This window comes from Elgaria multicarinata, chromosome 20 (genome assembly GCF_023053635.1).
Source record: "Elgaria multicarinata webbii isolate HBS135686 ecotype San Diego chromosome 20, rElgMul1.1.pri, whole genome shotgun sequence".
NCBI lineage: Eukaryota > Metazoa > Chordata > Lepidosauria > Squamata > Anguidae > Elgaria > Elgaria multicarinata.
Window position 1 is genome coordinate 19,172,600 of NC_086190.1, and position 23,870 is coordinate 19,196,469.

General features: G+C 48.3%; 1 protein-coding gene across 1 annotated transcript in view; it reads left to right on the forward strand.

Annotated features, from left to right (window-relative positions):
* Window positions 1-22,065, forward strand: part of LOC134411402 (protein-arginine deiminase type-2-like) — a 35,056-nt gene extending 12,991 nt beyond the window's left edge. The window contains exons 7-16 of the mRNA XM_063145174.1: window positions 1,933-2,111; window positions 3,876-3,979; window positions 5,140-5,251; window positions 6,318-6,425; window positions 15,348-15,499; window positions 17,555-17,699; window positions 18,237-18,330; window positions 20,125-20,210; window positions 20,875-21,003; window positions 21,756-22,065. Of these exons, the coding sequence (XP_063001244.1) occupies window positions 1,933-2,111; window positions 3,876-3,979; window positions 5,140-5,251; window positions 6,318-6,425; window positions 15,348-15,499; window positions 17,555-17,699; window positions 18,237-18,330; window positions 20,125-20,210; window positions 20,875-21,003; window positions 21,756-21,989 (1,343 nt within the window). The 3' untranslated portion in view covers window positions 21,990-22,065. The remainder of the gene's footprint in view (window positions 1-1,932; window positions 2,112-3,875; window positions 3,980-5,139; window positions 5,252-6,317; window positions 6,426-15,347; window positions 15,500-17,554; window positions 17,700-18,236; window positions 18,331-20,124; window positions 20,211-20,874; window positions 21,004-21,755) is intronic.
* Window positions 22,066-23,870: the final 1,805 nt, after the last annotated feature.

Here is a 23,870-nt window from a genome sequence, read left to right on the forward strand (position 1 = left end):
GGGGTTACAGCGCTGGAGCGGTCTCCGCCCCTTGAAGCCATCGCTCCGTTTGGCCTCCCCTAATCCTTCTGGTGTCTTTATTGCCGATTATAAAACCGCATTCAGTGGCGATGACGTCAGGCTGTCAGAATCGTCGGGGCGAGGCGAGGGAGATCACACCAGGGCACTTGGCAGGCAGGCGGGGCGGTGGCAGAGGTACGTGCCTCTCCCAAATGGAACTGCTGCTCTAACAGAACCGTAACGAAAAGGGGCATAGCTGGAAAACACACAGCCCATCACTTCTGTTCGGCCACCGCTGTTTGCAGAAGGACTGGACAATCCAGTTCCAAAGTTAAAGGCAGGCGGACAGGGCATGTACCTGCCTGAAGCATCCAAAACCCTTCAGCTGCCCCGTTTCCGAAATCCGGCAATCCCAAACACTACCCACCCCCATTCACAGCCTCAGTTTCCCTTCTGGAAAGTCAGAACCAATTGCAATTTCTGCCAAGGTGTCCCCGTGTCATTTTATTTATTTATCGCTTTCCCCATGAAGTAACAGCAGCAGCTTTCAGTTTGCCCAATCAGCAAATCCATGCAAGGTCTCTGCATTTCCACAGTTGGGAGAAAGGCCAGAATCCAGCTTTTCTTGGTAAAGGATTGAGCTCAGCTTGATTCAAGATACTGACTCCTTCTTCTTTTAGTGTTTTTAAGCCCGCTCTGCCCTGCCCCACAAGATCTGGCTTCAAAGAGCCCTGCCGGCCTAGTTTTATCAACTGGGGTCGCTTTGACCCTGAGGCCGGTCAGCAATCTGGGTTAAAGCAAAGACTTCTCTTGGCTGGGTGGCGAAATAACTCTATCCCGCTGGATCGAGTGACAGCACCTTGGCCCCAGACCCTGGGCATTCCAGTTTCAGAGCCAGCCATTCAATTAACGTATTAATTAGCCGGGCTGGGGGAGGCAGGCAGGTTTGCCTTCACCTCAATATGCCTCCTGGATTCCTGGTTGCAGCTGTGGAAACGGCTCCTGCTGGAGCTGTCCTGTGGCACCCTCTCGTTTGATCTCAGTCCTTTCAATGTGATCTGTGGCTTCTCAGACCTAGCGCTGCCTAACGTGCGAAGCTGGCGACTATGTTTTTGAGCTTTCTTCGTGCGCCATCTTTATTATGTGACTAGCGAACTGTCCTTCAACATAAAAGCAGGACAGCATTGGTCTTTGTAAACCACTTGGAGCGTTTTGGCGCTTGGGAAGTATAGAAATATACTCCATGAATGTGTGGACTTCTTCTCCTGCAAGGGAGTGGGACTGTTTTGGAATGGCTCTCCAGAAATGCCACCACCTCCTCTTCCTTCAAATCCTTCCCTTGCAAAAGGTCTTTCTTTTTGCAAAGTCCATCTCTCCCCAACCTGGTGCCCAAAAGGTGTGTTGGAATGCAACCCCCATCATCCATACCTGGGGCTTCTCATCCCAGAGTTCAGGACATGGACTAATAGACTCAAGTGACAGGAAGCCAGATTCCGGCTGGACATCAGGAAAAACTTCCTGACTGTTAGAGCAGTATGACAATGGAACCCATGACCTAGGGAGGTTGTGGGCTTTCCCATACTAGAGGCATTCAAGAGGCAGGGATGCTTTAAGGTGGATTCCTGCCTTGAGCAGGGGGTTGGACTCCATGGCCTTAGAGGCCCCTTCCAACTCTATTCTTCTATGATTCAATGATTCTCCATAGTAAGTGTGTGTAGAATTCTGTGCACTGAACTCACTTGGACTCACTCCTCAAGCATAAGATCACTCTGTTAATTGAGTAATTGTATCAAATGAATTGTCGTTTGGGTTGCTTATTGTTCCTTAGCAGGTTTGAACCCCGACACCTCTTTCGAAACAGACAGAGAAGGAAACTAAGGTTTGACCTTTGCCTTTTCTCAACGTTTCGCCTTCTTCTTCCTCCGCTTGCAGATCCGTTCTTCGGCCAGCGCTACATCCACGTCTTGGGCCGGAGAAAGCTCTACCATGTCGTGAAGTATACGGGGGGCTCCGCAGAGCTGGAGTTCTTTGTCGAGGGTCTCCGCTTTCCGGACGACAGCTTCAATGGACTCGTCACGGTCAATGTCAGCCTCCTGGAGCCGGTGGCTGAGGTGCGGCAGCGGAAGGGGGGCACGCAATGGGGCAGGCTGCTTTCCTCTTGCAAAAGCAATGTTCAGATCATGTGTCCTGAATGTGGATGTTGGAGGGAGTGAAATTTGCTGTGTTTTCATCAGCTGAGTCCCCTGGACTTGGGCTCATTTCCCTGAAGCTGGCCTGACTCGATTTGTATTTAATATTGTATTTAATATTGGTTGGCTTTAAGATCGTATGTTATTTATTTTTTCATGCATCCAACTCAGAGACCTTACGCTGTCAAGCAGTATATAAGCAGGTCAAATAAATCTTACGATATCAAGCAGTATATAAGTAGTTTAAATAAATAAATCTTACGATATCAAGCAGTATATAAGTAGTTTAAATAAATCGTGTGATATCAAGCAGTATAAAAGTAGTTTAAATAAATAAATAAATCTTACGGTATCAAGTTTGGCTCCAAACTGGTGGATCTTGAGGTTCTAGTAAAGCCCAGAGAGAGAGAGAGAGAGGAGATCCGATCCTACAATCCTGGCTTCTGGGCTACGCATGTATACACTAATTAATTCCTCGGCCACCTTTTGCGGTGTGCGGGCTATCCTCTCCCCTGGGGGCCATGTTAACTCCAGAAAGAGCTGCTGATGTTACGGCTTGACACTTCAGTTCACACTGCTAATGTGCCAGCGTGCCTCTAGCAGTGACCTTTTCATTCAAGTGCCCCCTCTTTGTCCATTCTCCGGCCCACAAAGGGCCTACTCGAAGGGTGCAAGGCTCTATCCCCCCCTCCTCGATCTTTTTAGAGCAATATAAATTGGGCCGGAGAAAGGCGGTTGGTTTTTCAATTAAGCCCAGCGGCCTTCTCAGGTTCTCTCTTGCCGGAATGCCTCGCATGACTCCTGCACGGACCGAGCTACGTCGCGGCATAAAAATATAACTCCCGTCTGCTAATGTGGCGACGTATTTCTCATTAAAAGCAAAGGCAGCCGGGTCGACCGTGAGGGGGGAAATTCTGAAATCCGTATCAGTGTCATACCTTGATTAGGCCAACTGGGAAAGAAAGAAAAAACAGGTGCAAGCTTTTGAGATTTCCAGATGTCTTCTTCAAGTTGGTGGAAGAAAAGACAGAAATAGGAGAAAAAATGCCGACCATTCACGCCTATTGATGACAACATCCAGTCATTTTTCAACTGCTATCTTCCCTCACCCTCCTGCACCAGCCAACGTGCTCTTTGTAACTTCTTACCTGGTGAAGAGATCTGGACATCTCAAAACCTTACACATTTTTTGGTGATTTTTGAGTTGACCTAATGAAGGTGTGATACTTTATGGACTTCGGAGTATTATTAATTGAAACACATCCTGTCTTAAGTGTCCTTGGCCTCTCTCGCCAGCTTCAGGGTCCTTTCATTTCCCTCACAGAGACTGTACTGTTGATTAATATTCTGTTGCTGACTGTTTCTCTGGGCGGTCGGAATGTTGCTGTGGTGGTGTTTGTTTTATCAAATTGCCCCATGCAATATTCAACCAGTTAATTGATTTAGCTGTGCAAGCTGGAATCCTGCCAGTTAGGTATTTAGGAGGGGGTTGATTTAGCCCACGTCGAAATGTTCCTCTTTCCCAGCAAAACTGCCGCTCAGTGAGATTCCAGCTCTAAACACACACACACATGCACACGCTCAGTCATGGCTGTTAGGTTTGCATACCAACCAAGACATTTCTGCATTTATTTATGTACTCGTTGTTAAGCTGCACCCCGCTTTTTTGTGTAATATTCTCAACAGGGTATTCCGCAGACCCCGATATTCACAGACACTGTCGTCTTCCGGATCGCTCCGTGGATCATGACCCCAAACATTTTGCCGCCAGTCAGCGTTTTTGTGTGCAGGTAAAGAGCCCCAAGGATGTGAGGTTGTGGGGGTCGGGGGTAGAGGCGACCCCCATTATAAGGAGCTAACAGGGAGGCGTTTTGACGGCGATGTGGGCATGTTTTTAAATGAGTTTTGCATCCTGAAACTTGTCAGGTTTCTGTCCGTGACAACAATCAATTATTTTGAGAGAGGGGTGTTTGTTAGTTAGTTAGTTAGTTAGTTAGTTTTCCTGGAAGCAGAGCACAAACGGCATTAGCAAGTGAAGGCATCTAACGAAAATGACTTTGTGGTTATTACAGTTGGGAGTGATGCTTTTTAATAGAGTACCATCAGTAGCCATTTTACAAAGACTACACGTCCCTGACCCTTGGAAATGCTATGGGGACCCAAGAAAGGATGGGAAAGGAAATTGAAGCAGGGGAGCATGTTGACTTTTAGTGGCTGAAGGGAAATCTCAGTGGTACGTGAGGGTTAGTTTAGGATTTGGGTTGAGGAGTACCTCTCCCCAGGTAGGAATCAGGGCCACGGAAGAGCCTAGTAGGCTGAGTGGGACTCTAGGCCAGCTTGCTTGCTGACTGTTAGTGACTGGTCACATTTTAGTGGTACATTAGGGTTCAGGTTAATCCTCAGGTTAGGGTTAAGGTTGAGGAGAGAACAGCTCCCCAGGCAGGAACCAGGCAATGAAAGAGCCTAGCAGAGCCAGACAGACTGAGTGGGCACTAGGCTGGCTTGTATACTGACTTTTAGTGGCGAGAGGGAAGGTTCTGTGGTATGTCAGAGTTAGGCTTAATCCTCAGGCTAGGGTTAGCATTGAGGAATTTATTATTACTTATTTATTGCATTTATATACTGCCCCATAGCCGAAGCTCTCTGGACGCTTCACATAATTATGGCTCCTCAGGCAGGAACTGAGAGTGTGCAAGATTCTAGCCAGGTCAGACAGACTGAGTGGGCGCCCAGGACGGAACTCATATTGACATTTAGTGACTAGAGTCCAGTATTAGTAGTACATTAGGGTTCAGGTTAAGCCTCAGTGTGCAGTTAGGTTTGACTTCTGCGTAGCACATCCGGAAGGCAACGGGTTGGAGGCAACTGCCCTGTGGAATCCTCCCCTCCCCCTCAACAGAGTGAGAGCTCCATTAACAAAACTTTCCCATCTTTCTTCTTCTTCCATCAGTGTGAAGGATAATTATCTCTTCCTGAAAGAGATCAAAAACTTGGTGAGCAAAGCCAATTGTAAGGTGAACGTTTGCTCGCGGTACATGAACCGCGGGGACCGGTGGATGCAGGTGAGCGGGTGCTGGAGGGGGTGGGTGCTAACTTTGGGGGGAGTATGCTGAGGGGGCCCCAACTTAGTGGTAACGTCCCTGCTTTGTGCACATGTTTATTTTTTTATTTCATTCATTTCTACCCTCACAAGGCAGCTTGCCTTAAAACAGTCCAAAGGAATTTCCAGTTTGTCTTCGTCTAAAGGATCCCTAATAGCATGGCTATTCCAATGGCTATTTTAGAAAGAGAAAAGAGAGAGGGGGAAATCAATAACTCGTCTTCCCCCCGCCCTGCTCCTTTCTTCAGGTAAAGAAACTGAGCAATTCACAGAGATGCTATTTAAGGAGCAATTACTTACTAAGCCCGCAGCTGAGAACAGTAATGAAGAATAAAACCTGCAAATGGTAAACTCCTATTTGAAGTTGCCAGGGTTCAATTTAAGAACATCAAAAGAGCCCCGCTGGATGAGACCCTGGGACTTACTAGTCCAACATCCCGGCTTCCCACAGTGGCCAACCAGCTGCCCCCAAGTGGAGCAAGAGTGCAACAGCACCCTCCTCCCTGCTTGCATCCCCCAGAAGCTGGTATACAAAGGCATATTCCAGATATCCACCATGACTGGTAGCCATTGACTAGTAGCCAACTTCAGAAGATCAGAGGCAGCAGCATGATTCTGAATATGGGTGGGGACAGAACAGCAACACGGCAGAGGGATTATTGCTTTTGAGACCTGCTTTTCGGCTTCCCGAAGGAAAACAGGGCGCTGGGTGAAAAAGGGCTTTGATCCGAGCCAACACGGCTCTCCTTACGTTCTTTGTGATGTTGCCAAATGGAATTCACTAGCGAGTTGACATTACAGGAGGCTCTTGGGTATGGAGGGGGCATTGCCTATTAACTAAATTGCCCTTGTAATTCCACCTATTTATTTATTTATTTATTTTATTTAAAGCATTTTACGGGAAGAAGGCACTTTTCCTGCAGGGTTGAAAATCTGAGCGTAGAGAGTAGCTGTGTTTCTGGCTAGGAAGGATGCAAGTTCAGGGCACTTGGGAAATAGACGTTTGCTGATTCTCTTTCCCTCGGCAGGATGAAATAGAGTTTGGCTACATCCACGCTCCTCACAAGGCCTTCCCGGTGGTCCTGGATTCCCCGAGGGACGGAGGCCTCCAAGATTTTGCTGTCAAAGAGATTCTGGTAAGCACTGCCCTTTTGTCCTTGCGCCGGAGCATGAGACAACCCTGAATTCTCTTGTGCGAAGGGGAGTTAATAGTGGGCGCCTAGTCAATGATGAGGTTCGGTGATGCCTACATCTGGATCTGACCCAGCGTGTGCCACGGCGAACGGGAGGCACAATGACGCCCACCAGGCTTGGGGTCTGGATCAGACAGGTTTGGTAAGCGACAAACTGAACCGTGAAATCCCGAACATGTTCGGAACGAGACTGTGTACAATGGCAAACAAAACGCGAGTCCGTGCACCGTCAGCTATGCAAACTTGCGTACACGACAAGTGGCAAAATACAGGGGGCGTCCCCTCGTGTCTCCAGATCAGAGATGTTTACTCATATATGGTAGTGGCTGGACTCAGTCTCTCTCTCCTCTCTCTCTCTCTCTCTCTCTCTCCTAACCTCTGGGCAGTTTCACTGGGCAAAGGATCTGCAACCAGGTAGCCTGAGTCGCAAAGGCTGAGCGAAAGTGGTGCAGTTTCGCTCTGCAAGTCCACGGCGTCCTCCTCTGCTCAGTTCCTCTCTGAAGGAGCTTTGAGACAGCAGCATCTGCTTCTAATCTGGCTGGTTTGTTTCTCACCTGCCTTCTCAATGTTGAAATTGCTCCCTTTGAGGCATCCCAACATCAGCAAAGAGTCGTCTAAAAAAGCCCAGATCAAATCGTAGGAGCAGAACAGGCTACCTGGACATTTTATTGCAGCCTTCCCCAGCCTGCCTAGTGGACACCAGGTTGGGGAAAGGGGAGATTTGAACTCAGTTCTCTTTTAAATGCGAATTTACCTCATTTCGCTCCTTCAAACGGAAAATGAGTTCTCCTTCGAAATTCACACTTTCCGAATTTCGCAGTGGAGTTACACAATATCCTCTTTTCTTTTCTTTTTTGCAAGAAATTTTCCTAACAGCATGAATTTTTGAAGGTTATTTTCTTGTTGTGCCATCTCCTGGCATGCATTTTTTTAAAAAAATTGTAGATCAAAAATGTATACAAAGATGTGTATAACAGGGGAGAGAATATTCAAAAAGCTCATTCCATTAGGAAAATTGCATGCAAAACATGGGTATACAATAATACATAAAAATAATATGTTTATAACCTGATTTTTTTTCTTGCAAGGAACCTAAGCTGGCTTACATGATCCTTCTCCGTTTTATCCTCACAGCAACCCTGTGAGGTAGGCCAGGCTGAGAGTTAGCAGCTGGCCCAAACTCACCCATGGCTGAGTGGGGATTTGAACCTGTGTCTTCCCAGTCCAACCCTCTTACCACTACATTTATTTATTTATTTATTTATTGCATTTTTATACTGCCCAATAGCCAAAGCTCTCTGGGTGGTTCACAAAAATTAAAACCATTCAAAGCAGTATAAAACAGCAGTATAAAAACATGATATAAAATACAATATAAAAGCACAACCAGGATAAAAATCAGCATATTCCACATCACACTGGCTCTCCATTTAAGCAAAAATGCCTACGAAAAACCACCCAGCGTGCACATATATGCTGATGAATTTTCAGGCAGGGAGAAAAAATCTCAAGGTTCGGGATGAACCGAATTTAAGACAGGAGAAATTCTCAAAGTTCGGGGCGAACTGAAATTGGGTACGGAAAAACGAGAAATGCAGAGAGAAAATGAGGTTGGCACATTTGTGCATCTCTCCTTTAGGGATGGGGTGATCTAGGGATAAACCATCAGGCATGGGTATTGCTGTCCTAATAATCCACCAACAGAATGCGCCAGGCAATGTCAGCTAAGGACAGGCGGAAACCAGTACAGCAAAGGCCAGCCCTTTCTCCTCACCCCAAAGACGGATCCACACACACCGTGAAATCGCAACACCCGTGAAACTTCGGGGAGTGCGGGCGGGTTCCCGGCCACGAGGCAGAACCCCTCATGGCTTCTGCGGCATTGCCAGTAACCGGAGACGGGCAAGGGTGAGGCGCCGTCGGTATTACAACCCACAAACGTCTCCTTTTTCCGTCCGTGCCCGCTCGGAGAAGGTCAATCGCTTTTAAATGTGGCGAAATCTATCATTTATCATGCCTCGAATGAGTACAGTCAGTCCCGGATTTGTCATGCTGCATAGGAATACCATGTTGATCCCTCGCTCGTTTTGCAAGAACTGGGCACCTACGTCTATCTGCCCTCTCTTTAAAAGATACGTAGCATTTAGAAAATCAATTTCAGACTCCAGAGCAGCTAAACATATTATATTCCAATCTTTGGCTTCGAAGCTTCTTCTAATCCTCCAAACTATCTTTTCCCATCTCGTTTTCCAGATGGGACATTTTAGCTGAATGTTCCCACCACCACCCTGGCGAGGTTCATGTGCATCCGTAAGCCTTTGGGGGCCCACTTAATGGAAAACGAGATGAGGGGAAATTAATTACTTTGAGGAGGACTTGGCAAAACCAGTAGCATTACAGGCCTACTACCCATGACCCTCAGCCATTGAGAGAGGGAACTTGAAACTGAGTAGGTCATTTTCTAAAAGAAAATATCGGGGGGGGGGGAGGTCTCTTTTCTCCTTGTCAGCCCCAGCAACTGATGCCTTGCAGGTAATAGCAAAGTAACAGAAATTTCAGAAGAGACCAAGGCCTTCGTCCATTTCCGCCATTTTGTGTCACAGAATTCAGCTCTCAGTTGGATGTAGATTCATCTGTAGAAAAGGAAGAAAAGTCCCCATTTAACTACTGATCGCGCTCTGTTTTTCCCTTGGCCTTCTAATTGAAGGCCTGAATCTTCTTTCTCTTTAGGTATATATTTAAAACCTGCGTCCCATCTGGACGTACAAAAAAAGACCTTTCAAAAGACAGACTGTTTGCTCGGGTGCTTTTTTTGAGCTGTGTTATGTATTTCTCATTTAATTCATGTCCTGTCTTTCTGCCCCCACACCCAAATTGGCAGTCATGGCAGCCAACACGAATAAAATAACAGACGATAAACAAATCTCAATTAAAATGCACCATAGAAACAAACCAATTAATAACACAATTAAAAACGGAACAATTAACTAACCAATTAAAGCAACAGACCAGCTTATTTGCCAGAGATGTGCCTGAATAAAAATGTATTTGTCTCCAAGCGAAAAGACAACAGAGAGGGAGTCAGTTTTCCCTCTCTCAGCAGGGAGTTCCAGAGATTGGGAGCAGACACTGAAAAGGTCCTCTCTTGGGTGTCTGCTACATATGCCTTTGATGGTGTTGGGATAGAGAGATCTCCAATCCCAAGGAGGTTTGTATGTGTTGGAGACTGCACCCCTAAGAAATATCGAGGTTTCATTGCAAATCTCTTGGTTACAGCACCACTTTTAATACTGAAACAGTGGAAATGAAACCACTTTTCTCCTCTTGAGGGAACGACTGAATAAAACGCAGCCTACCAGGCGGATGAACAAACAGGTGGTGTGTCAGAACCCAGTGACGGAGAACCCACGTGTGGTTCTCCGGTCTCGGGAACACGTTCGGAGGCGAAAGAAGCCAAATGAAAACGTTGGGGTGGAATTTGGGAGCTGGTGTAGCTCAACTTGACTTCTTGCAGAAGTGTTTTATGGGGCTTATGTGCTCCCTAGTCCCTGAATGCCTCTGCTGCAATCAAGCTGTCAGGTTTCAAGGCATCTTTGCTCTTGTAACTTTTGCAGACTCTTTGCGCTATAACTCGGAGTGGGGGGCAGTTCACAGCAGGCGTCCTTTGGTTTTGCTGATGAACCGAACGCCTGTAGGGAATCGAACCTGTGACCAGCAAAGAGACGAATTCAGCGCAAGGGGAAGGACACGCACACACCTGGTCAGACTTGGCTGTTTTCAGTTTTCCACCTCTTGAAAGCAAATCGCGGGTTGCTAATCCCCAAGAAGCAAAGGGCGGAACCAAGGAGAAGTACGGAAGGAAGGTTTTATTCTCACACCTCCTGGAGTTACCGACTTCTCCAAGTCAGCAGAAACCGAAGGCACTAATCCAACCTATCCTCATTCCCGTTAAATCGTTTTTACGACAGCTTTCATCTCCCCACTGTGCCAACCAGCATTTGTGCCTTTGGGGTTTCTGTTTTTGCCAAGTGGGTCTTCCTGGTGCAGTATCAGTATCATGATGGTCCAGCTTTTGGGTGGATTCCTGCATCGAGCAGGGGGTTGGACTTGATGGCCTTATAGGCCCCTTCCAACTCTACTATTCTATGATTCTATGACCGGCCACAAGAACCCAGGGGCATTTCTCCTTTAGACAGGTGTCTCCATGCATGATCCTTGCAAGTGGAGTGAACAGGACAGAGAAAGAAACCCAAGCTAACTGTGTGCCTGGTTTATTTTATTTTATCTCCAAATGTATTATTTATTTATTACATTTATATACCGCCCCATAGCTGAACCTCTCTGGGCGGTTTACAAAGGTTAAAAACAGTGAACATTAAAAACAAATATATACAAAATTTTAAAACCAATGAAAGCATAAAAACAATAGATTGTAAGCCTATGCGGCAGGGTCTTGCGATTTACTGTTTTACTCTGTACAGCACCATGTACATTGATGGTGCTATATAAATAAATTAATAATAATAATAATAATAATAATAATAATAATAATAATAATATCCATTTAAAACAACTACTCTGGAGTCAGTTAAATTAGGGTGACCCTATGAAAAGGAGGACAGGGCTCCTGTATCTTTAACAGTTGTATTGAAAAGGGAATTTCAGCAGGTGTCATTTGTATATACGGAGAACCTGGTGAAATTCCCTCTCCATCACAACAGTTAAAGCTGCCCTCTTTTAAATCTGGTCACTCTAGCAGAGCTCCTGCACCTTTAATTGTTATGATGAAGAGGGAATTTCACCAGGTTCTCCATATATACAAATGACACCTGCTGAAATTCCTTTTTCTATGCAACTGTTAAAGATACAGGAGCCCCGTCCTCCTTTTCATAGGGTCACCCTAGTTAAATATGCATCTGCCTCCTGTTTCGGTAAAGTTTTGCAAAACATCCAACAATCCCATTTGTAAACTATAATCCAGTAGAATTTTAGGATACTTTTAGGATGCTTTTAGGATGTTTTTTAACGGTGTATATTATGTTTTTAATCAGTATTTTATGCTTGCTGCTGTTCCCTGCCTCGATCCAATCGGAGAGGCAGGTAAGAAATAGATGATGATGATGATGATGATGATGATGATGATGATGATGATGATGATGCAACGAAAACCCTGTCAGGTGGGGCGAGAGCAGAGACACTAGTACTACTGGGGAAAAGGCAGGATATAATCATCATCATCATCATCATCCCCAATGAAGCGCCCCCTAGATGTGTTGGACTGCAGTGTCCATCATCCCCGTTTGGCATGACCATTCTTTGCTGCCACCTCTCACCATTTGCTACCTGAGGCAACGGCCTCACTTTGCGTAATGATAGGGCCGGTTCTGCAGACGAGTACACTCTAATTGTGTCGCCGTCGTACTGGATAGAGAATAGAGATGTAGAAAGGATGAAGGGGAGGAAGTTATGGATTGATGGACAACCAGTCCGTATCTTGTCTCTCAAATGATTCGGCTCCAGGATTTTGCCTTAAGATTTGGATGTCACGATATCGGCCCAGGATGTGTGTTGTTCTTATCTCACCTAGACACCCGGCAAACAAGACTGAGATCTTGGGGTTGTGGCGGACAGCTCAAAGGAAACGTTGACTCAGCGTGCGGCCGCTGGATGAAGAGGGCAAAGTCCATGTTAGGCATCATTAGGAAAGGAATTGAGAACAAAGCCGCCAATCTCACATTCCCCTTATACCTAGATATGGCGTGACCACACTTGGAATACTGTGTGCAGTTCTGGTCACCTCAACGAGAATATTGAAAAGTTGGGGAAAGGGCATCTAAAATGTTCCAGGGGCTGGAACATCTCTCCTAAGAGGGAAGGTTACAGCAGCTGGGATTGTTTAGCTTGGCCAAAGGGCGAGCTATGGAAGATATGACAGAGATGTACAAAATGCTGCATGGGGTGGAGAGAGCAGTTAGGGGGACATTTTTTAGCCTTCTCTCCTAATCCTAGAACCCAATGGAGTCATCCCACTAAGCTGACTGGTGGGAGATTCAGGACAGATAAAAGAAAGTCCTTCACACAGCGCAGAGTTGGCCTATGAAATTCACTAGCAAAGATGTAGAGATGGCCGCCATCTTGGATGGCTTTAAAGTAGGGTTCGACAAATTCCTGGATAATAAGGCTGTCAATGGTTGCTAGTCCTGATGGCTACGTGCTACCGCCAGTATCAGAGGCAGTATGCCTCTGTACCCTAGGTGCTGGGGAGCATGGGTGGGAGAGTCCAGCTTGTGTGTTCCTGTGGGCAGCTGGTTGGCCACTGTGTGTACACAGTGCTGGACAAGATGGACCCTTGGTCTGATCCAGCATCAGGGCTCTTTGCCACCCCCTGTAGCTCAGCCAGACTTTGCCGTCCCGGGCGAGAAATCCCTGGACGAGAAAAACAGAACTTCCACCACCTCGCTGGGCATTCGGTCAGGATTACTGAATGATTAAGGCAATGAAATTAATATCCTGAGTCATTTTGAAGTCTATTTAGGGTAGCAGTGGAGGAGAATTCATGCTATTGTAATGTTATGCAGGCTCAAGGCTTTCAAATGGCTTCCTGCCCGTCCCCTGGCCGGAGAGCGTTCCAAGCCCACACAGCCTTTAAGGAAAGCTGCTCTTTCGTCCAGGGAAGGGCGGCAGCACCCACTTCTCTCCCGGACTCCAGATGAAGCTGTCAACCTGTCATCTGCTCCCAGCAGGGCAGGCGCACTCTCGAAAACATCTCCTGGCAGGAGGGGGGGGAATAAATACCCTGCCGTGATGCTCTTCGCCGTATCTTCCAGTAACTGAATCACAGGGATGGGATTACGCCCTCGCGACGTGGGCACAAGCAACCCAATTGACCATGGGGCTCGGCTTGAACCTGAACCCCTTCCTGGAATTTGAACGGTTGACTTTCTCGCAGGTGTCCGGTTTTCCCTGCCTGCCCGTTCTGCCTTTATTCGGCCTCTGCGTTGAACCAAGTTTAATTGTTTGGAAGATAATACATGTGTGAGAGTTTACGCCTAGCACGTGCAGGGTGTGTTGGAAGGGGAGAATTCGTGGCTGGTTCCTCTGCTCTCATATCATGACGCCTCCCTCCCTGTGACCTTCACTCTTCCAGCGCCACCACCCTTGGGAGCCTGCAGGTCTCTTGTTCCCTTCAACACCTCCACCCTTTCTTCTTTGCTGCGTCTTACGCCTAGGACCCCCTCCCAGTACATCATTCCAATACTACCTATCTAACAATCTATTGATCTCTCTTTCTCGTTATTCAAATAGCTCCTCAGACCTTTGGAATCTGGCCCTCCGTGGTTTCCTTTCCCCTTAGCTCCACCCTTCTCCCTGAACTACCAAACATTGGGTGGATTCCCGGTATTTGCGCCATGTTCATTTTGAGGCTTCCGTCGGTGTCATTTCAGTGCATAGATCCCCTCATGTGAAACATGCGCCAGGAAGGCATGTAGCTCAGTAGTGAAGCCCCACCTTTGCATGCAGAAGGTCCCACGTTCGTCCCTCAGCCTCTCCAGGTAGCAAGATGCAGGATCACTGATAGGTTATGCCTTCACTGATTGGCTATGCTTTTTGGAGAGAGGCTGTAGCTCGGTGGAGGACACTTTTTACATTGAAAAGGTACCAGGTTTGATCCCAGGTATCTCCAAGCAGACCCGGGCAAACTGCCGCCTGAAACCCTAGAGAGCCATGGCTGCCAATCAGTGTCAAGAGTACTGGGTTTGATAGACCATGGGACTCAGCCTGTTGATCCCAGCTGACCCAAACAGCTGATGGGGAACAGATCTACGCTTACCAGGTTTCTGTCTTCCTACTCTTACACTATTTAAGATATCCTTCCCCGATCTGGTGTCCTCCAGCTGTGTTGGACTCCATCTCCCATCATTCCCAGGCAGCCAGCAATCCTGCCAGCTTTGCTAGAAGCTCAGGCAGCTGTTATTCATCCCTGAACTGAGCCCGCCGTCAAACGTGTCGGGTTGAACAGAGTGCAGGACTCTTCCTCCCTGTTTCGCAAGCCGCTTGGCAAAGACGGCTGAACTTCATGTGAAACACCGAACCTCTGTGGTGTATACGATGTGCGTATCTTTTTCTCGCTGCCTTCCCTTCCCCTCCCGCTTCCTAACAGCACAACTCCTTCTCTGCTTTCCCTTTTTCGGGGCACAGCTCTCCCAAAACGCTGGAATTGCGTATTCCAGATCTGGTGCTCGTATATCCTTCTGGTGTCGACTTGAATCCGCGACATCTTATCCCTGCTGCAAGACAGGTGTGTTGCCGCAGTTGGTGGCAGCTAGCTTTCAGCACTTCAGCTTTCCCAACTGATTTTTAACTCCACCAGCTGTTTCAAGGCAAGGATCCGTGCAGGTCCTCTTTCTCTCTCTTTCTCGGGCAAGATCACTGGACCACGAATCATTCGTTGGCCTTCCAAGCATCATCATATTGGCAGCTTCTGTGGACATTTCAATAGGAGAGAGCCAGTGTGGTGTAGTGGTTAGAGCGTTGGACTGGGACCTGGGAGATCCAGGTTCTTAGCCATGAAACTCATGCCCAACTTGTGGATATCACATTCAGGCAGACAGGCAGCCACTGTGTGAACAGAACGCTGGATTAGATGGACCCTCAGTCTGACCCAGTGCGACTCTTCTGATGTTCTTAAGAGGTGCGGATGCCTCCTCCTTCCCTCGCCCAATGAAGAGCCACTATTTTCAGTGCCACCACATGGCATTAATATCAAGAGTGCCTTTGAATGTGGGTCAGGTCTTTAAGCATTTGTAGTAGACTCTCTAGCTGACATAAGTGTAAGAGACTCTTCATTCATTTGTTTTCCGGCAGGGCCCAGATTTTGGCTACGTGACCAGGGAACCTCTCTTCGAAGTGGTCACCAGTTTGGACTCTTTCGGGAATTTGGAAGTCAGTCCGCCGGTGACGGTCGGTGGAAAGGAATATCCTTTGGGGAGGATCCTCATTGGAAGCAGCTTTCCCACGTAAGAAAGATACGGCAAACACCACAATGGTTTCTTTTTATAAGGCTGGGCAGCCAGAACCTCTGGGAAAAAAATAGTTGAAAGCGGACATCAACTGTGATTCTCTGTTGGCTGACGTCTCCAACCTGGCAGCATTCAGATGTGTTGGATTACAGTTCCCATCATCCATGGCTGTGCTGGCTGGGGCAGATGGGAGTTGTAAACCAACACATTATGAAGAATGCCAGGCCAGACCTAGAGTAGCAGCAGTTGACTTTCTATACATTAGAAGTTCAGTCTAGCAAAAGGATTCCATTTTAAACTGGAAGTTCACCATTGTGACTCTGTAGAATTTTTTAAAAAAAATCACTTCAGAGCAGGGTTGTGAAATTCCAGGCCTACGGACCAAATCCCCTTCCCTGTCCCCTGTCCACCAACCGTTCAGTTGTTTCCAGACTTTTCCATGCTGTTTTCCCCCATTCTAAAATTTTGAAATGCTCAGTTCCTGGCAGAAATAGCCTTAAGCTACAATATGCTGGTATTTTGGTGAATTTGGCTCCTCCCCCTCTGCCTTTGGCCATGCCCACTAGAATGCAGCCCCCGAGAGCTTCTCTGTAATGGAATCAGCCCTCGAACTAAAAGAGGTTCAACACCCCTGCTTTAGAGGAACCTGCAGAATTTCACCAGTCCTGCCCACATCTCTCTCTCTCTCTCTCTTTCGCTCCAACATCCATTTTTAGCCTTAAGTATTTGTTTCTTCGTTCGTTCATTTATTACATGTCTGATCTGCCCAATAACTAACATTCCAGGGTTGTGAGCGGTCATCTTTTCTCGCTTGGGTTCCGTTGTCTCGATCAGGATGATTTTATTAGCATTGTAAACTAAACTAGGCGTCCCGAGCTGCAGGGCACGGTTTTTAAAATGAGATCAGCCAACCTGTTGCCAGCGAAATCCAATGGATGATGGATGATCTACACATTATGCAGATAATCTGGGGATTTCCGCAGATGGGTTAGACGGAGCTCATCTTCCTCCGCTCGTTTATTATGAGTTTCGTCACATAAACCGAAGCAAATGCAAGGACCGCTTTGCTCCATCCAGCCCAACATCCTGTTTCTGACAGTGGACAGCTAGATGCTTCTGGGCAACCCACAAGGGGAGCGTGAACGCTTCTCCACAAACGTTTGCTCCCGGCACCTGGTATTGAAAAATTGCTTCCCTTGGACCGTAATAGCAGCTCCATTACTAACCACCACAACTGATGAGAACCGTTCGGCAGACTCAGGCCAAGGGTCTACCTTGTCCATCACCCCGTTCCCCCTAGTACACAGCCGTGGGTTCCTGGGGAATTCATAGGGCATGAAAGAAAAAGGCCCTCCTCTGGTTCTTGATGGGGATTCCCTCCATGGATTGGCCTCAATCTCCTTTGAAATGTTGAGGGGGGGTTGGGGAGGGGGCCCATTCAAGGCGAGATGATCAGGGGTCTGGAAACAAAGCCCTATGAGGAGAGACCGAAACAACTGGGCAGGTTTAGCCTGGAGAAGAGAAGATGGAGGGGAGACATGAGAGCACTCTTCAAAGACTTAAAAGGTTGTCCCACAGAGGAGGGCCAGGATCTCTTCTTGATCCTCCCAGAGTGCAGGACACAGAATAACGGGCTCAAGTTAAAGGAAGCCAGATTCCAGCTGGACAGCAGGAAAAGCTTCCTGACTGTTAGAGCAGTACGACAATGGAACCCATGACCTAGGAAGGTTGTGGGCTCTCCCAAACTGGAGGCCTTCAAGAGGCAGCTGGACAGCCATCTGTCAGGGATGCTTTAGCATTGAGCAGGGGGTTGGACTCAATGGCCTTAGAGGCCCCTTCCAACTCTACTACTCTAGGATTCTATGATAATCTGCATAAATCAGTTTCCATTTTGGCTTACACAATTCTTCCTCCTTCCTTCCTTCTCTCTCGCTTCCTTCCTTCCCCTTCTTTTCCCGTTCTTCCTTCCCACTTCCCCTTCTTGACGTTTCCCCCCCTTTCCCTCCCCACGCCTCTCTCCGCTGCCCTCATGGGAATTCCCAACCCCCTTAGATCCGCGGGGCGAAGGATGACCAAAGTTGTCCGGGATTTCCTCCACGCCCAGCAGGTCCAGTCGCCGGTGGAGCTATATTCGGATTGGCTGACCGTGGGTCACGTGGACGAATTTGTCACGTTTGTTCCCATTCCTGGCAAAAAGGTGGGCGACTCCGTGCATTTGTTGTTTGAATGTTATTTTGGACCGAGGGAATTGGGACAGTCACGAGAACCAATATAGGTCCGTCTCACCCAATCCAGTGCCTCCCAGATGTGCTGGGCTACAGCTCCCAGTATCCCCAACCCACCATGCTGGGAGCTGTAATCCAAGCACATCTGGAGAGCATCAGGTTTGGGAAAGGCTGATGTAGGAGCTGAGCTGGAAGGAGCCACCATTCCAACACAGGCACAACTCACAAAGGCATCCTAGTATTTAGCTACTTCCTGGTCGCCACGGGTGGCCAGAAATTCCATGCAGGCAAGTGAGCAGGCTGGCAAGCTTCCCGCAACAACATTCAGCAGACGCATCATTTTTAACTAGCCTGTTTAAAAAGGCTCGTCGCCTATGTTTCTGCGCTGGGCACAGGGGAGAGGCTCCTGACATCTCTTCTTTCACGTCTCTGTCATTTACTCTCCCTCGGTCGCTTTTCCCCATCATTCCAATATTCATCCGGCGCCTCCCATCCCTTTTCTCTCTCAGCAATTCCGGATGCTCATGGCGAGTCCTTCCGCCTGCTACAAGCTCTTCAGAGAGAAACAGAAAGAAGGCCATGGCGAAGCCGTCATGTTCAAAGGTAGGTCCGAAGGTAGAGTTTGGCCCCGTTGGGCACAGCTGCTGGATCTGTCACCACTGGGGAAGACGGGGGAAGGAGACGTCCTGGAGCAACTACAAACATCATCTTATATCCCAAAGAGGGGTGGTGGGATGGCCCATAGTTTGGACGCTGGCAGCGGTGGGTGTTTTCGGTGGTAAGTTATCCAGCCACTCTGCATGGAGGAAACCCATCCCCTCGTTGCTTCAAGAGGAACACCTGCTGCGTGTGAAAAGGAGCTCAGCTGGGCAGGTTAAGATGGGCGACTGTTCCAAGTGGGAAGGTTTGCAGGAGGAGCTCTGTCTGTGTACACACACACTCTCTCACACACTCAGCTACCAGGGACTTGGCCACATGGTCCACCATGAATCCTTTGGCTCTAGAGACCAGGCCTGCTTCATGTCTGATCTACATTAGAGACCCCTGGGCAATTTGGAGACAACGTGACTCAGCCCTAGCCCTAGACTTGAGACCGTTGGTGCAGCTATTTTGGAGACAGTGTTCAGCTCTTTATAGAGTTCTGGCTGGTTCTGTTGGAGAGGCAGTGTGGTGCAGTGGCTAAAGTGTCGGACTAGGAGTCAGGAGATCCGGGTTCTAGTAATCGCTCGGCCATGGGAGCCCACTGGGTGACTTTGGGCCGGTCACAGACCTTCAGCCCAACGCACCTCACAGGGTGGTTGTTGTGAGGATAAAATAGAGCGGAGAAGGATTACGTACCCCACCTTGGGTTCCTTGGAGGAAAAAAGGCGGGATAGAAATGCAATAATAAATCAATCAAATTCACAGCCCTAGTGAATTCGGAGCTTCCTCTGCCCCGTGGGGCTGATCTGTCCAGGCGCGGAGCTCTGGCTACAGCAGCTGGAGGGTCACCATCCGTCACCAGCCTCTTTGCATGCTTTCCTGACAGCTGCGCCATCTGGGCTGGTCGTATCTCTTCTACTAAAAAGGAGATGAAGACTCCGGCATGGGGCCGCTACGAATAAATCACGACACTTCCAGAGGCCCTAAGCTGGGTAGAGATGTGGGGATGGGGCCGTTGTGTTGGCCATCTGCCTGCCTTTCACCTCCGTCCGCCACACTGGCTTTCAAAGAGTGACTGTTATGCCAAGGCAAAAGGAGATTCCTTTTGTCCCGCACAGAAAGTGCCGTCCGTAGTGTAACGAAAACGGTCAGTGCTGCACGTGATCAGGGTATCCCACCTCCTCCATATTCTTCCCCCGGCTGATGTTCAGTGGATGGTTGCCCAGCAGCAGATGTCCTCCATGCTGGAAGCTGGCCTTTGGAACTCCTCGCCACAGGAGATTTGATGAGTCTCCTCTTCCCCGCCGACTTCCATCATCAACTCAAAACTTCGTTCTTCTAGTAGGTGTCTCTGTAGAGCACTGTTCCATTTCAGCTTTTTATTTTCTGCTGCTGTTCAATTCGTTTTGGTAATGTTATTGTTAATTTGGTCTTTTTTTAATGAGGATTAGCTCCTGCATTAGGACCAAAAGACAGGATGCAATTTTGCAGGGTAACACATTAATTTATCCAGATTCCCATTATCTGCTTAAAATCCTTTGGCTCCTTCCGTACATGATCCGTAGCACACCTAAGACCTCTCTCTCCCCCCTCAAAAGCCCTCTCCACTCGCTCCTGTGAGTTGCCACTTTGTCCCTTTCTGCTGCCATCACATTTTCTTCTACGGCCACGTGGAATTTTGCCCTGAACCCAAAGACCACGACAGACGGACAGCAGGTAGCTTTGGGGTCAGCTTTCTGCATTTTACCTTTCCAGGGTACACCGGGACAGACACGAAACGAGTCACCATTAACAAGGTCCTCTCTAACGAGATCATGGTGGAAGAGAACCAGTACGTACAGGTAAGTCCGTCCTTGCAGAGCGGCTTGCGGCCACGTCTTTTCTTTTCAATAAATCTATAGTAAGAAAAGAGGCTGTCTGTCTGTCCACCTGTCACCAAGACTGTGGAACACCTAGACACTTGATACTTGGCATGGATACTAAGGGACCCTAGAGGTGTGCACCTCAGGGTTCTTTTGTTTGAAAAATGCATTACTTAATTTTAATTACTGTAAATAAGTCCATGTGGTTGATGCTTGCAGCACCATCACCAGTCACTAGGTGTCAGCCTCCCTTAACTAGCGTATAGGTTTATAGGCAGTTATTCACCTGCTCCTGCTCCACCACTGTGGGGGTTCAGGGTTGGAGTGGAGAGACCCCTCCCTTAGAGGGAGCTATAGGGGTGCACCAGGGCAAGAACCTTGCCTAGGGGTGCTAGTTGGCGTGGCTTTGAGAGCTGCGTACGTTGGCTTGAAAGCTCCCCGTATCAAACGAAGGGCTATTCCAACCGGTGCAAAGCTGGTTCCGTTCGCGAGTAATGACTAATAGAATAACAATTCTCCTAACAGTCCATGGGGAGGAAGCGGTCTGTGACAGTGGGGAGGAAAAGATGGGGAGAGGGGGGAGACGCCGCAGCGGTGCCACAGGGCTTGAGGGTCATGAACTCAGCGCCGTCTCTTCCCCCAGCGGTGCATCGACTGGAACCGGGACATTCTCAAGAAGGAGCTAGGCCTGGAAGAGAAGGACATCCTGGATCTCCCCGCCCTCTTCAAGATGGACAAGCAAGGGAAAGCCATGGCGTACTTCCCCAACATGGTGAGAGGCTCGCTCCCCCGCTTCCCAAACAGAGGCCAGAGAAAGCTAGCTAGGACCGTGGGCTAATTCACAATACTGGCTTAGACCGACTGATGGGCCAACTAGATAGAAGGCAGCATCCTGATCAGATCAGCCCTCTACACAGAACCATGAGGACTAGAATGTTTATTTTTAAGGCAAGAGCCATAGCTCGAAGGTAGAGCTTTGATACCCCCTGATTTAGCAGGCCAGAGCCCTGTGGGAGACCCCTAGTTACATCACACCAGGCTCAACGGAGCACTGACCCTTAGAACATAAGAACATAGGAAGTGCCGAGGGTCCATCTAGTCCAGCACTCTGTTCACACAGTGGCCAACCAGCCATCATCCAGGGATGAACAAGCAGGACATGGTGCAACAGCACCCTCCCACCCATGTTCCCCAGCAACTGGGGCACACAAGCTTACTACCTCGAATAGTGGAGATAGCACACAACCATCACGGCTAGTAGCCATCGGTAGCCTTCTCCTCCTCCAGGAATTTATCCAGCCCCCTTTTAAAGCCATCCAGATTGGTGGCCGTCACATCCTGGGGTGGTTCTCAAGAGTATTTGGCCACTTTCCAGATCTCATGCTAAAACGCCCCACCGTTTTTCGGAAGATCAAGGAGTCTTTTCTTGGCTAGGTTTTCCGAAGCCTGCATTAAAATAAATGAATCCATTTTGCCCTTCTCCCTCCCTAAAATGGTCCCTTCCTCTCCTCCTCTGCTATGCAGGTGAACATGATTGTCTTGTCCCGGGACCTGGGCATACCGAAGCCCTTCGGCCCCATCATCGAAGCCGAGTGTTGCTTGGAGCAGCACGTCGCCTCGTTGCTGGAGCCGCTGGGACTGATGTGTACATTCATCGACGACATCTCCTCCTACCACAAGCAGCTGGGAGAAGTCCACTGCGGCACCAACGTCCAGCGGAAGCCCTTTGCTTTCAAGTGGTGGCACGTCCTCCCCTGAAGCGGGCGATCCCGGGAAGCGACACACGCGAGGCGCATTCGGACAAACCGTTTGAAACCCCACGTCTGTTGACCTGCACCACCCTCGACTGAGTCATTCTGGCCTGGGTGGAACCAGTTTGTCTCTCTTGGAGGTCCAACGTGCCACAGGACCCTGCAGCCACCACCGGTCGGAGAAACCGTGCGAGCCAATGGAAGTTGGGAAGGGAAACGGTTCCTCCGAATCGTCCGAGGGGCGCTTCGTTTTCCAGCCATGTCGTTTTTGTTTGCTTGGGGGGATTGACCGAGTTTCTGAGTTTCACAGCGCACTGCGGGGCTGTGTTTTCTAATCACTTTGCGCATGCTCTGTGTTTTTCCTCTCCCCTCTTTTGCCTGCTGATGTCCTTTGCCGAGCACCGCTTTTTCTCCTTTATGCATGCAGCCAACCCAAAAGCCATTCCATACTTTGTGTGCGCGCGTGTGTCTTAAAGCCATTTGGATTTATGGCAGCTGGAGGTCGCATTACTGGTTTGGGGCATTATACCAAGGATTTTAAGAAGCCACCGTTCTCTGGCCTCGGGTGGCACCAATGTGAAACAATGGCAATAAAAAATGGGGAAACTGCGGTCACGGGGTCTTCTTTTCATGTTTTTGAAGAGCAGCCTGTCGCTTCCATTTCTTAAGGAATCTTTTTTGTTCAGCCTGAAGCATGTTCAGGGTACAGAGTGTGTTCTCAGCGCCATCAAATTATTTCCTTTTCAGTGATTTATACCTTAGTGTACCATGAACAAATGTTTTTGACTCACACCCGAGAGAGGAGTAGATGAGTAACAGAGAGGAGGCACCAATCTCTGAGCAGTTGGAAGCAAAGCAGAACAATTAAAACGAGCGAGGCTCTCACTCTGCCCACACAATTCTTTAAAAAAAGAAAAAAGCATCCTGATAGAGGAACACATATATAAAAACAATGGTTGTTCACCCTCACCCTCTTCTCTGGAATGGACATTCCTTTTTTTGCACCCCTTCTATGGAAAATGCCCCTACTGTCGCTGCTAGTTCACAGTATTTCTTTGCTTTCAGGGTTATCTGCTTCTCCCTCCCAACACACAGCCTGGTTTGGAGGGGTTTCAGCTCCAGTTGGACCAGCATGGATCGGCAAACCTCTGTTGGAGCTTTTAAGGGCTACTGTGCCTTTATGTGAAAGCTTTTAAGGGTTACTGTGTGGCTTTAAGTAAATGCTTTCTCCTGCAAGATCTGTCCCAGCCTGAGGTTATAATGAAAATAAACTACTCAGTAAATCCTGCACATGAATCCACAGGCAATAGAAACAGACAACTAGGATAGCTGTTAATTCCCACATGCCCAACAATACTGCACACACAGGAATTAAACTTTCCAATTACCATTGCAAGTGACCTTTGCTGAATGGGGCTAACTTGTATGTAAGCATTATAGGGTGTTTTTTGGTAATACAGTGTCAGACTGGGAGTCTGGAGATCCAAGTTCAAGTCCCCCACTCGGTCATGGAAGCTCACTGGGTGACTTCAGGCCAGTCACAGCCTCTCAGCCCAGCCTACCTCACAGGGTTGTTGTTGTGAGGATAGAAATGAAGAGGAGGAGGATTAGAGGGGATAGAAATGAAATAAATAATAAATGCCATATGGAACGCTCTTTTAATTCTGCTTCTGCACAACTGCAAAATAAATAAACAGTTCTGCCTAGTGCTGAAGCCCAGGACCTGGAAACCCCCACAGTTTCTTCCAGAAAGGCCTAGATTTGAGCTCAAGAATCCTAAAGTTTATCCCAAGTAGACCAGATGCCCCAGCGTTCCTCCCGCTGCTGAGAGGGCGGCTTCCCTCGAAGGGGCAGCAAGGAGCTCTCCTCTCCCTCGGCGGCAGGCGCT